The 15,041-nt window shown below is 39.4% G+C and overlaps 1 protein-coding gene across 2 annotated transcripts in view; it reads right to left on the bottom strand.

Moving 5' to 3' along the window:
* Positions 1 to 564: 564 nt before the first annotated feature.
* Positions 565 to 15,041, bottom strand: part of LOC109399436 (ecdysone-induced protein 78C) — a 134,295-nt gene continuing 119,818 nt past the window's right edge. For both annotated transcript variants that reach the window (XM_029878964.2, XM_029878963.2), the window contains 3 exons: positions 11,596 to 12,068; positions 1,186 to 1,461; positions 565 to 1,126 (listed from right to left, as the gene is read on the bottom strand). In XM_029878964.2, coding sequence (XP_029734824.2) covers positions 749 to 1,126; positions 1,186 to 1,461; positions 11,596 to 12,068 — 1,127 coding nt within the window. In that variant the 3' untranslated portion in view covers positions 565 to 748. The remainder of the gene's footprint in view (positions 1,127 to 1,185; positions 1,462 to 11,595; positions 12,069 to 15,041) is intronic.

Below are 15,041 nucleotides of genomic sequence, written 5' to 3' on the forward strand. Positions count from 1 at the left end.
GACATACCAGCTAACCTGGTAAATGCCAGTAAAGGGCAACATATATCAGTGTATTAAATAGTAATTTGATAAAAGTTTCATGGGATCAAATTGCAATTGTCATTTTTACTAGTATTGAGTAAATACCGGAAATATGCCACAGTTCTTCAGACTTTGTGTATTTGTTTCAACTATTCCATGATAGAGATGCCCCTGATCGACGCTGTTCTTGCTGCCGTTCTTCTCTTCCTAATGATACGAATCAATCTACATGCAAGCACCACATTGTTTTGCCCATCGTGTTTCTATAGATAAGGGAAAGAACCGTCTATGCTGCGGTTAAATTCTACTGGTTTCAAATTCACATCGATATCAATGATATGTAAAGGGTTAGGGGGTTCATGATATTGGTTTCCTATTATCGTTCTCTAAGCGATACTTCCGTACGCACGGTTTCAGATGACAATGAGTCTAAGGAGGTTATCTACATTAGGACGAGATAGGGCCCTACTTGCTACAACCCGCGAGATTGTGTGGTATGATTGCGGAATGGAAGCTAACATAAAAATAAATTCCGTTTCGTTTGAATTTTCGCTACAAGTCAACACTCACATTGATATAGATTTGGCAAGTCTTGCTTTCGTTCGATATAGGTATGATCCTTAATTGAAATATCAGTTACAGGTTTTTTCCTTAAACAACTATTGGCCAACGTTTGAGAAGGAAGTTCAAATCCCCTCTGTCTCTACCCTGTCTTCCATTATCTTACCTACTGCAAATCCTCCTCGCATTTAGGAATGTCGAAAATTTCCGCAAACAACGGTGGCAATCGGATGGTACTCCAATTCTGCCGGAACCATTCCAGGTGTGCGAAGTGTTTCTCCCCGAGCGTCCGCAGCTCGTGAATCTTAGCCTCTAGTGCCGGCATTATCTGCAGCGCGCTGACTCCGTTGGACCTGGTCCGCGTGATCTGCACCCTTAGCGCTTCCGCAATGCACTCCCTCGTCTTCAGGACCATCTTGGTCTCGGTCAGTCCCGGTCGATCGGTCATCAGAATCAGTGCCGAGTACAGCCCAATCTCGGTGTCACTCAAACAGCAGTTGTTCAAACCGCTGGTAAAACTGAACAATGCATTCGCGTAATCCAACTGTAAGAAAAAGAAGAAGCTCTCAGTTATGACCAAAACTACAAATTCCATCGACCTACATCGTATATCACTTCCAGTTGCTGCCGGGTGATGTACACCCCGTCGTCGAAGGTGAGCGCCGAATCGTTGGTCGCCCGAGCTACGTGGCTGAGCCACACTTCGAAGAAACCCAGCTTGATCAGGATCAGTTGGTCGTCCTGGAGGAACTCTGCGAAGCCGGGAACGCGCTTGGCAAACTCGACGACCCGCTGCACCGAGGGAGTCATCCGCATGGCGTACTGCTGCCACAGCCATATCCGTTGGTCCTCGACTGTGTCCAGTGATTGCATGATGAGCTGTTTGGATATGGAATACCTACATTAGTTAAAGATTTCGGCAATGCATTTTATTTGCTTGTATGGTTCAATCGCCTTAACCCTTTGAAGCCGGAATTTTTCCAAGCGTTATTATATAGTTTTTTTTTCTACGTATTTCTGTGGTTTTGGTGCTCAACAGCATAAAAAAGGTAAAATATGATGCAAAATATTTTTTTATACCCTAGGTCATCCAAGCTGTTCTTGAGTTTAGGTCCTGAAGTCTACGGATGTAACAGTAACTTCTTTAATTAAACAAAGCTACGATTTGTATTCTATCATGTCCAGTAAGACTTCTGAATATTCAATAGACTGTATCAGATCAGTCGAGACATCCTAGGTCATCCAAATTGTTCTTGAGTTGAGATCCTAAAGTCTACGGGTGTAACGGTAGCTTCTTTCATTATACAAAGCTACGATTTGTATTCTATCATGTCCAGTTAGTCTTCTGAAAGATCGTAAGGCATTATCAGATCAATCGGGATATCCTCGGTAATCCAAACTGTTCTTGAGTTTAAATCCTAAAGTCTACGGGTGTAATGGTAGCTTCTTTCATTATACAAAGCTATGATTTGTATTCTATCATGTCCAGTAAGTCTTCTGAAAGTTAAAAAAAACAATATCAGATCAGTTGGGATATCCTAGATCATCCAAACTGTTCTTGAGTTTGGATCCTAAAGTCTGCGGATGTAACAATAACTTATTTCATTATACAATATGTTTCGATTTATATTCTATCATGTCCAGTAAGTCTACTGAGAGATCAAACAGCATTATCAGATCAGTCGGGATGTCCTGGGTCATCCAAATTGCTCTTGAGTTTAGGTCCTGAAGTATATGGTTGTAACTGTTACCTTTTTCATTATACAAAGCTATGATTGGTATTCTATCATGTCCAGTGAGTCTTCTGAATGTCCATAAAACAGTACCAGATCAGTCAGGATCTAGGTCATCCAAACTGTTCTTGAGTTTTGATCCTAAAGTCTACGGGTGTAACAATAACTTTTTTCATTATACAAAGCTATGATATAATACATGTTCAGTAAGTCTTCTAAATGTTCATAAAACAGTATCAGCTCAGTCAGGATATCCTATATTATCCAATTTGTTCTTGAGTTTAGATCCTAAAGTCTTCGGGTGAAACGGTTGCTTCTTTCATTATACAAAGCTATAATTTGTTATCTATCATGTCCGGTAAGTCATCTGAAAGTTCAAAAGACAGTTTCAGACCAGACGAGATATCCTTGGTTATTCAAAACGTAATCCCAAGTAACACACTTGTCACCGAAGAGTCACGGCGGCGCAGGTTTATGTTGTGCAGAAGTCACTGTGACTTGCTAGCAGTAATTAGTATGTTAGTATTTATTTGTTAGAAGTAAGTCATAGTGACTTCTGCACAACATAAACCTGCGCCGCCGTGACTCTTCGGTGACAAGTGTGTTACTTGGGATCTATTATGCCCAGTAAATCTTCTTTATCAGACCAACTGAGGATCATCCAAACTATTATGATGGTAAAAATCTAGCATCTACGGCAATTGAAGTTATATTGAAGTTATCTATTACACTTATTGGAGGTCACAGAATACAATCAGAGACTATGACACAGCTTCGGAATATTCAGAATCGTACACACTGCCCAGCACTATACTACATGGAGTCTACAGTCGTAATAATATCTTTTATGCTGTTTTGAGTTACACAATATTACCAACCGCAACCGTAATGCATTTATTTAGCATTGATAACATTTATAGGTTCGTGACTGTAGTCCTTATCCTCGGTCGTGTCCCACATTTGCCTTCAGATATGTGCTCGATATGTGCCTTCGTCATATCTTCACCTTAGCTGGAAGTTCTTAGTTAGGGAAGTTTAGTAATTCTCAAATATCTCGAAGGTATGTATTTTGGAATGGCTCTGAGTTTCACAGAAGTTTACGGATCTGAGTGGGTTGCATCTCTCAATAATTCCTTTGGATTTGGCAAATTTCTTCGGTAATATCTTTGGATCCCCTTCGGCAAATTCTTTAAGAATTTTTTTTGTTTTTTTGTTTTGTTTATGTTTAGAAATTGATACCTTTCACGTATCTTTTGAAAATTTTATCGGTAATAACTTTGAAAATTTCTTCGTCAATTCCATTACGAGTTTATTTGGCTTTAATTTCATTGGTAAATCTTCTGAAATATTTTCTCGGGAGTTCCTTCGCCAATTTTTTTGTAGTCTTTCAAGCACTGTTTTGTTAATGTCAGCAATTTTGTTGATATTTTCGTTTTTAAATTCTTTTAGCAAAGCCTTTGGTAATTCATTCGACAATGACTCTGGGAACTTTCTCACATTTTTTTGGAAATGTCTTCGGCAAATCATTCTACTGTTTTTTGGCATTTTCGACGATTTTTTGGACTTTCATTATCTATGCTATTCGGAATTCTTTCGTCAATTCCTTCGAAAACTTCTTCGGAAATTATTTTATAAATCGTTTCTATAATTTCAATGTAAATTCTTTAGAAAATTTCTTCTAGAAGGAATTCCTGCAGCAGATAGTTTTGGAAAACCTTCGGCAATTAATATTGCCGAATATTGCTTGCATCGAAAATTCTTTTGGGAATTGTATAGGGCAATTTCCTTGGAAATTTTGGAATTTTCTATTATTACTTTGGGAACTCCTTTGGAAATTAATTCGGCAAATTTCTTAAAGATTTCCTTCGAGAATTTAACTCTGGTGTTTTTTTTTAAATTTTGTCACGGTGATACTACGAAAATTACATTTGGAATTCTCTCAAAATTTTATTCAGAAATTCCTTTAATGATTTCGGAAAATTCTTTGAGAATCTCTTTGAAATTTTTTTTTGTGAAAATTTTTATAGAATATAGGGTGACGATGGGTATTATCAATCGGCAGGTTTGTTCTCTTCGTCATGAGGGGTTTTTGTCGGCCAAATTTTCTGAAACTTGGCCATATAATTCAGCTTGATTGGGAAGGATATGAGACCAACTCTGAGTTCAACAGCTTTCAAAAAACACTCCATGACGAAGAGAACAAAACTGCCGAAAATACACAATTTCCCCTATTTCGGAAATTTATTTTGAGATTGGATTTGGCTAATTAAAAAAAAGCCTTAATATTTTCTTCAGGAGTTCCACTACTGGTAGTTCTTATATGAAATAGTTTGCTTCTTTTCAAAAAGTTACAGCTAGTTGAACATTATTTGTAAAGTGAAAATTTTGCCTGTCCCGATCATTTTGTCTCCTCTCCTCTTCTTGGCGTAACGTCCTCACTGGGACAAAGCCTGCTTCTCAGCTTAGTGTTCTATGAGCACTTCCACAGTTTTTAACTGAGAGCTTCCTCTGCCAATGACCATTTTGCATGTGTATATCGTGTGGCAGGCACGAAGATACTCTATGCCCAAGGAAGTCAAGGAAATTTCCATTACGAAAAGTTCCTGGACTGACCGGGAATCGAACCCGTCACCCTCAGCATGGTCATGCTGAATACCCGTGCGTTTACCGCCTCGGCTATATGGGCCCTCATCATTTTGTCTATCCCCTGTAAATATTTGTAGAAATCCCAGGAAAAAGAAATCCTTCAGAATTTCCAGGAGGAAATACTGAAGGCACCCCAGCAAGTTTTTGGAGGAATCCCTGGAGAAATTCTTAGAAGAATCCGTAGAAGAATTCCAGGAGGTATTTCCGTAAGAATTTCTGGATGAGTCTTAGGAGGAATTGCTGGAAGAACCACAGCAGTAATAGCTTGAGAAATCCAGCTGAAATTCCTGGAGGAAGAGCATGAGAAGCTTATGAGAGAATCCTTGGGTAAAATATGTTGGAAGAACCACCGAAGAGCTTCTGAAGAAATCACAGGAAAAATCTCAGAAGGTATTATTAGAAGGATTCTGGAATTTATCATTGTGGAAATTTCAGCATAAATCCTAGGAGGAATTGCTGGAGGAAACTATACAGGAGTTGCCTGGGAGAATCCAAAGAAAAAAACCTTAGAATACCTAGAGAAGTCCCTGAAAGCACCGGTGAAGGAATTTTGGAAGAATTTATAACGAAGGCCCTGAATGAATCACAGGAGGAATTTCTGAAGGAATCTCAGGAAGATTTCTCGAAAGAATTCCAGTCACAATGCTAGGATAAATTCGTATAGGAATCACTAGAAGAATTTCTGGACGTATTCTAGTAAGAATTTCTGGGGGAATTGCTGGAGGAACCGCAGGAAAAGTTGTTTGAGGTATCCTTGGAGGAAGGCCAAAAGGAGTTTCTGCAGGAATTTCTAGAGGAATCTTTGGATAAAATCTCTGAAGGAATTCCTGAATGAGTCCTTGGAGAATTCCAGGAAGTTTGCCTCGAAAGATCCCAGCAAAAAAAGCCGGGAGAAAGCTCTAGAAGAATCCGTAGCATAATTTCCAAAGTTCCACAGTTATCTGGAGGAGTTCTTAGAATTCCGGGAGGTTTCATAGAAGAAATTTCTAGAGAAATCTTAGAATCAGGAATGTCGGGGGTATCCTAAAAGTAGTTCCTTTAACAAATGCCTGGAGGAATACCTTTAGTTCTCCTTGAAAGAATCGGTAGAAGTATACTGGAGGAATCCCTGATGGAATCGCAGTAGGAATTTCTGGAGGAATATCAGGAGGATTTCCCGAAAGTGTTGCAGCAAGTAAGTAAGCCAGGAGAATTCCCAAGAAGTATTTCTGAAGGAGTCCTAATGGAAATTGCTTGAAGAATTCCAGCTGGAACTCATGGCGAAAGGTCAATAGAAGTTCTGGGAGAAATCCTCTGTGGAATTTCTGGAAGAAACTCCGGAGGAAGTCCTGGATAAATGCTTGAAGAAATCTCTGGAAGAATCACCGAAGGGGTTTTTAGAAAAATCCCAGGGAGATTTTCCGGAAGAATTTCTGGAACTTCCCTAATAGAATACCTGAAGGTACCACAGTGAGAGTTTTTGGAGGAGCTCTAAGAGAAATTGCTGCATGAATCGCAGCAGGAGTTGATTGAGGAATCCTAGCCACAATTCCCGGAGAAAGGCCAATATAAGCTCCTGGAGGAATTCCATGGAATATTTCTGGAAGAATCTCTGAAGGAAATCCTGAAAGAATCACCGGAGAAACTTCTGAAAGGATCCCAGGAAGATTATCTTGAATAATCCCGCCAGGAATTTTTGAAGGTATCCCAATAAAAAATTTTAGAGGAATCCCTAGAAGAATTCCGAGAAGTATCAAAATAAAAATTTCCAAAGAAATCCTAGGAGAAATTGCTGGACCAATCTCTGCAGAAATTTCTAGTATGTACAACCCCAGAAGGACTGCCTGGAGAATCCTAAGGGAAGTTTAATGTAAGAAAAATCGGTAGGAATCCATAAGGAAGCCTAGAGAAATCACTGTGTGGATAGAGGTATTTCTGGAGAAATCCATAGCGAAGTCTGTTGATTGTTCGTACCAATATCCTAAACGTCAAAAGGTACAACAAGTATACAAGTAATTTTGGGTGTGCTTAAGTTTTGTTGAAATGTGCCATTAATAAATATTAGAATTATTGTGTTAAGTTTTAAATTTTAGGTGTCTGTCAAGAAAAAAATCTTGGGGGTGCCAAATTTGTTCTAGGGGGTGCCATCAGGCACCCCTTTCAAATCTACAAGAATAGTTTTATGTGTTTTCGTCATAAATAATAGAATCAAATAAACAATCTTTGATAGCATTCATAGACACTATAGTCCCAGGTCAGCCAAATTATTTTGGAGTAGAACTTCAGGTCTACACTCGTAACATCTGCCATATATGTTATACTGAGTAACGTTGCATAAGCAACCGCGATTACTGGAGCAATCTGAAGTCTACTTGTTTATGATAAACCTTTGGGATATTGAGGGTTGTCCAAACTGTTCTATAATGAAGTCCTTCGAATCTACAAGATCAGCTTTATGTGTTTTTTGCCATTACATAATCTGCTGAGATCCATTAAGCTCTTGAAATCTCAAATGCCATATAGAGACACTATAGGGATATTCCGGGTCAGCCAAACTACCTTGGAGTTCAGAACTTCAGATCTACACTCGTAACAACAGCCAAATATGTTATATCTGTTGATGATTAACCTGGGCTTGTTAGGGGAATATCTGTAAATAAAAAGAAAATCGGGTTAAGTACTGAAGGAACCGTACTTAACCCGATTTTCTTTTTATTTATGTTATATCTGTTATACTGAGTAACGTTGCATAACCAACCGCGATTACTAGAGCAATCTGAAGTCTACCTGTTTATCATAAACCTTTGGGCCATTCAGGGTCGTCCAAACTATCCTGAAGTTTAACTCTTGACGTCAACTATGCGAATATGGGCAGTCCGTCTCCAAATGGTTAAGCAGTCCTCAATACCAAACCGATAACTCATTGAAATATGTTTTGTTGGTGACTTAATACCCACGCAATACCAACATAAGCTATTCTCAATACCAGGATAACCGACCAATACCTTGTCTTCGTATGATATCTGATTTTGGTATGCTGCAGTTATGTACAAGTTTTCCCGAGCAGGAATGAATAACTGACACATAACTGCAGCATACCAAAGTCAGGTATCATACCAAGTCATGATATTGGTCGATTATCAAGGTATTTGAAATAACTTATTCTGGAATTTTTTAGGTATTGATATAATACATCAACGAGTTATTGGAACCATTTCCGGGTGTTCCGCTGGAAGTGGCCAAATATAAAAGTGAACCAAAGCCAAGCATGCGACACATCAAATTGCGGCAATTTCGATAACTTGATGAACAGTTAGCAATAAAACAGTCTCAGCCCATATTTGAGCCGGTAGTGTTCCGGAACCGGTTCCGGATGTCTCGACGGAAGTGGCCAAATATAAAAGTTAACCAAATCCATGCATGCGACATATCAAAGCGCGACTTTTTTGATAACCCAATGCAAGATTAGCATAAAAAAAGACTCAGACCATATCTGAACCGGTTCCGGATGTCCGCTGGAGGTGGTCAAATATTAAAGTGATCCAAACCCATGCATGCGACACACGGTGTGTCTGGTAGAACAAATTTATTACAAAAAAAATGGGCATCGCTAATTTTTACGCTACGTAAAAGTTGACGCTACCAGCTTTCATTCAAGCCCAACATCGAAATATTCCATCGGGGGAACTTTTTCATACAAAAATTGGGTATGTTTGTTAAGTAGAAATAGGGATTAATTTGGAACCGTGCATTTTGTATGGGGAAAAACAGTATTATGAAAAAGTTGTTCGGGATCCCTCGGTAGATTTTTTTTGAGGGACCCTGCAAATGAAAGCTGAAAGCCTCTATTTTTGAATAGCGAAAAATTTGACGATGCCTATTTTTGTGTTATAAACTTTTCCCATACACACGCCGTGGACACATCAACCTGCGGAAATTTTGATAACCTGATGAACAGTTAGCAAGAAAACAGTCTCAGACCATATGTGAACCGGTTGTGCTCCGGAACCGGTTCCGGGTGTCTCCCCGAAAGTGGCCAAATATTAAAGTGAACCAAATCCATGCATGCGACATATCAAAGCGCGGCTTTTTCGATAATGAAAGGTTGGCATAAAAAAAATCTTCGACCATATCTGAACCAGTAGTGTAGCGGAACCGGTTCCGGGAGTTCCGCCGGAAGTGGCCGTATATAAAATTTGACAAAAAATTTGCATGCGTCACATCAAATCACGGCTTTTCCGACAACTTGATGACCGGTTATCAAGGAAGTATGCTAAGACCACATTATGGACTGTCAGTAGTTCCGAAGCTAGTTCCGGGTTTCCCTCCGAAAGCGGCTAAATATAAAATTGTACCAAACCCATGCGACACATGCGCGGCTTTTTTGATATTCTAATAAACGTTTGCAAGCAAATAGGCTCCGACTATTTAAGAGACTATCGGTAGTGTTCCGCAACCAGTTCCGGGCCGGAAGTGAAACCAAACCCATGCATGCGATATCTCAAATCACGGCTTTTTAGGTAACATGATGAACAGTTGCAAGAAAATAGACGCAAGCCATATCAGTGTGTTACGGAACCGATTTCGGGTGTCCCGCCAGAAACGGTCAAATGTAAAAGAGAACCAATGCATGTGACATATCAATGACTTATTCAGTAACATGATAAACGGTTAGCCAACAAATAATCTCAGACCATATTTGGGAGAACCGGTAGTGTTTCAGAACTGGTGATGAGACGAGTAACCTATCGGAAGTGGTAAAATATAGAAGGGCACTAAACCGTAGCGGCGTTTTTGATAATCTGATAAACGGGCAACAAGAAAATAGTCTCAGGCCACATCTAGAACTTTTAATAATATTTTGGAATCAGTTTGCGGGTGTTCCATCGGAATAAATCCCTTCACAGAAGTAAACCAAAATCATGCATGCGATACAAAAAATCGTGGCTTTTTAAAAATTTGCTGAACGATTAGCAAGAAAATCACATTAGTTTTCAGATTTTTAGGTAACCCGATGAACAGTGTTGACAAGAACATAGTCTCAGACCATATTTTAGACAACCGGAATCGGTTCCAGATGTCCCACCGGAATTGGTCAAACGTAAAATTTAACAAAACCCATGCAAGCTGCACATCAAGTAGCGGAATTATAAAAGTGAACAAAATAAATGTCGAGGCGGTAAATCAAATAGTGGCTTTTCTGATAGCCTGTAAACGTAGAGTAAAATTATAAGTGAAGAAATGGTCAAAGTCTCCATATATGCAAAAAGAGCAAAATCGTGACCAAAGCGATCTCTTCAAATCACACCATTTCAGATTCCAGCGGTGAAAATGTATAGTAGGATGGATCAACGTTTTATGGAAAAATTATAATTTAATCGCATCAACAACTTATACAGTTTTATCAATCTTCAATCTCCTTTTGCTTCTAAAATTACTGCTCACAATTTGGGTGTGGCTGGATGTACCCTCGCTCTTCTCATTGCGATTGAAATGTGAATGGAAAATTTACATTTTTTGCATTTTTTTCGTAAGAAATTTTAGATGAATCGTGTTACCAATGGTAATAAAAAATAGCGTGAAGTGTGCTGGAATAAACATTGACGAAGATCACAAAGTGATCTATGATTGTGAATAAAGTTAACCTTCTTCATGCATTGGCTCACGCTCACCCCGCTGCCGTGTGCATGGAATGGAGTCATATTGACCCCAATGCACGACTAGGGTTAAGGTGGTCAAGCAGTCAGCTAAGAGGTCTGGATTCAGGAACATTTTGGCTAACGTCGACGGAAAGTTCATGAGTACATATCCAACGAGAAAGGTACTATCACCACTAGGTGGATTAACCTGGATTTTTTCATTAACTTGTTAGTATTTTGTTCTTTGCGTCTACCTGGACACTGAATGGCTAAATTCTCACGTTACATTTGAAAAGGGCCTATCCCTAAAATGTAAACAAATCGATTTTGATACCTTTCAATAGCATCCCCCAACAGTAACATACTGTGCAAACATCACCCGCCTAACCGTTAATCTTATCAGAATAAACCCCACCTTCAAAACGGCCGATCATTGCTTTTTTCCCAATCATTCCTAAGCCCGTGTTCCAAATAGGCCAGTAACGGTGAAATTTTGTTTTCATTTGTTGGTCCTCTCGTTTAAAGGGCCGACAACCAAAAATTTTCCGAACGGCTCCCGGCCCGAGCGCCGAGAGAGAGAATTCTCTCTCTCAAAAACGGCCAAGCCTTGATACGATGTCAACAACGGACTCACTCGGGGGACCAATCCACGCTAAGAAAATTTTAGAAAGACTCACAATAAGGCTTACACCAGGTGAAAATGTTCAAATTAGCTTAACATGTTTATCCATAATTTTTCATACTTTTTTGATAATTTTTATTGCAAACTTGATTATTGAAGCATAGATACATCTATTCTTGTGTCATTAAAACGAAAAGCATGTTGAAAAATCCGAAAACGGTGAAATACGAATAAGAAATGTGATGGAAAATGTTTGCATCGATTTTTCTCAATGTTTACGTTCTGGGGATAGGCCCTTTTCAAATGTAACGCGAGAATTGTGGAATAAATAAACAATAAACATTTCAGCAGGTTCAAAGGTTCATCAATAACTAAAGAGCAGGTATGTACTCACATTATTCTTCTCGCTGTAGTTGACGAGCGATATCCGGGTCTGCTCTTTGACCAGCTCGGTGGTGTACGTGGAATGGCCTCGATGTGCTTGCGCTACACAGTGAATGATATCGTAGATGGACAGTTCCGGTGGACTGAAGCTCATCGAATCGGGCAGGATGGTTGTTACGACCGCCGTCGATGTACTGATCTCCGCACAGTTGGTCATGGCTCCGATTCCGGCGCCCAGCCCGGAACTGTTGTTATTATTGACACTATTGTTGTTGTTATTATTATTATTAGTTAAATTATCGTTATTATTATTATTAATATTATTGCTGGCACTGATCACTGGTACTGTCGGCGTGGGTGTCCCGCCGCAGCTGCTCAACTGCGACACCTGAGTCGGTGTGGTCGAGTTTACACAAACGTTCATATCTTCCGTGCAGTTTCCGGCTTCGCGAGATTTCTTCGGAACGCGTCCATAGCGAACAGCTGGAAGGTGAGAAGAGAAAGAGAACTGTATTAGACACAAAGTTTCTGCATGGCGATGGTCATCGGACACCTTGAAATAATCGGTTAAGGCGCGTTTATCTGTCGTCTTTCCCTATAAACAGAGTCATGTTTCCAGTTGGTTAACTTTTGCTTGGAAGCCGGTATGCAATGGGCCGTTGCGGTAAAATGAAGCTTCCAAATGTTTATTTAATAACTACACCCTATTCTTTTTTGCACGGGTGTTTTTATTTGCTATAACTCAGTCAATGAACCAATGGACTTGATTTTTCGTACACGGAGAGTACTAACCGTGCCTACATACATAATGTACAAAATTTCATGAAAATCGGTTCAAAGTTGACTGAGTTATAGCAAAAACCAGACCCATACAAAAAAAATCGGGTGTATTTTTATATGACATTCAGGTAAATAGATTTTTCAACTTTTTCAAACATTTGTAGCGGAGAATTAAAAAAAAACGATTACTGAAACTACCAAAATAATATTTCTATTGTTCTTTCGCCAAACATTGATTTTTTTTGAAACTTTTATTCGATGTTATGTTTTATGATTCTGTTGCATTTTCCTTGGGGACGCAATTCGCCCCGCCTTCTTCTATTTGCACTAGCAAATCAGATGCATCTGAAGCTGCACTATGCAGGTACAGGAGAAAGACGGCTCACGCCAAGCAGCATACTTTTCCGCCTTTCTTTTTTCTCGCTATTGCATTGCAGCAGCAGCAGCAGCACCAGTAGGAGCAACATAATATGCTCGCCTACGGATTGGTGCATTGTGTGTGCAATCGCATGCTCACGTGCAGTCGGATAGGCTTGCATCAGTCAGTAGGTAGTTGAGGTACCTAGGTGGATTGTCTGCAGTCAGTGGTGCAGTATATAGGAACTGCCACCGTGCCCTAGGTACCGGGCCATTGAATTACAAATTTTCTCTTCCGGATTATTAAATTGTTTTGAGCCGGCGCGTCTTATCATACATGGGTGATCTCTGGGAGTTTTCTTTTCAGGCAGATTGTTATGCAATGTTGTGGTTGCAATATGCATAGAGGGATGCTCTGTGCATTGCTTCTAATGTTGCATAGTGGCTTTTATTATGCGGTTTATGGTTTAGGATCGAATACTAAAAGAAAAGAGAAAGAATAGGATATGTATATGTCGACGCAGTCGTGACTCCTCTTACAGTCAATTTTCAGTTCGGAATTTCTGAAAAACCGAGTAATACACTTAAGGACAGACTTGTTAGAATCCCAAAATGGCCGCCACAATGGCCGACTTTGGCACCTACTCACGATTTCGAATGCACAAATCTTTTCGTAAACAAAACCAGCACACCTGATCTTCTCATTTCAGGCTTATTACAAGTGAGCAAGAACAGAATAATAAAATTCAGTGTTGTTTGAAGCTTGCTTCTTGAGATTTGTGCTTCTGAAGTTCTGATGCACTGTTGAGGCGGGATTTCAAGACGTTTGTCCTTAACCCACACGTATGAATCATCTAAGGGATTTGGAAACTTAAAGTGTTCCAGCAATAACAACATACAAACTGACATCGAATCGGCCGCGGGCCGCAGGTCATCCAGTCTACGAATGCAGAGAATTACTTCCAGAAGATGGAAAACTTAGGAAAAATATTTAGAAATTGCAAAATTTCGGTCATTTTTCCCAGCTTAATAAATTGGGGCAAAAGTTCGACCCTAGTTGAAAATTCGTTTTTTTTTTGTCAAAAAATCGAAACAGGTAAAAATAAGTAAATGAATGCCGTATGTTGATTTTACCATCCATGAGCTAAAAGCACCACTGGGGCAAAAGTTCTAATCTAGTGTTTGTGGAATTTCGCAAACCGTAGCACACTATGTATTTTGACACTTTGGTAATAGGAACACCTGAAACCAATTACTATTTGATGTTGGAACTGGAATACACTTTGAAGTTCGATCTGGATTCAACCCAAATTAAATTTACTACACAAAAAATTAGTAGTTTTCCACCAAATTTAGATAAAACAACTTTTTTTTTCAACTTTGATCGAATTATCTAACTAATTCCATCATTGTGTAAAATATGCTTTCCAAATCTTTTTTGCAAAAAGTTATACATGCTAAAGCATCTTCAAAATATACCTAGTTACGCCCCAAAATAAAATTTCGAATTCGATTTCATTACAATGGCATTCCATGCGTTGGAAGGACCATCGCATATTACAATTTTACAATTTTTTGATCAAAAACCAACATTTTGTTATAATTTGTTTATTTCGACAACAACAATTTTCATAATTTTTGGAGTGAAAGACTCTTATTCAAAAAGGCTTTGAACAACCTTGACACCCGAAAGAAATAATTTGAATTGAGCTCAAAAACTTTAAAAGAAACTCTTGCCCCTTTCGAACTACTTATTGCCCCACTTCATTACACCCGTTTTATCCGTTTTAGGTAAAGTCGCCATTTGACAGCAGTTGTCCTCCATAAACACACTGATCCAACATGGTGTAACGCTTTTGTCGTAGGATGTAATTTCGAATTAAATGAACCGAGGTCGGAGAAAGACTGGTTGCAAGTGTCTTCTGTATTTTTATAAACCTCTTAAGTTAACCTAACATCTAGGAAATAGCTTCTTTTGGAGCCCGTTGTAGGCCCGACTTCTACTGATGATGCGCCTTCGGATTTCACGGCTCACATTATTGTCAGCCTTACGTAAGGATCCGAGGTACGCGAGTTCCTCCACTACCCCGCAGGAATCCCCGTCTCTCGTGACATTGCTACCTAGATGGATCCGGTCGTATTTGATTCCGTCTATCAGCATGTACTCTGTTTTTGACGCATTCACCACCAATCCGATCTTTGCTGCTTACAAATGTCTTGACGATATTTGGCATTGCCATAACAGTAGATTTCGTGAAAAGTAAGCTGCTCCAATAGCGACCGTTGCTCAGCAACCGGAAAAACAGCCAATTAATCCTT

Source organism: Aedes albopictus, chromosome 2, assembly GCF_035046485.1.
Source record: "Aedes albopictus strain Foshan chromosome 2, AalbF5, whole genome shotgun sequence".
NCBI classification, from domain to species: domain Eukaryota; kingdom Metazoa; phylum Arthropoda; class Insecta; order Diptera; family Culicidae; genus Aedes; species Aedes albopictus.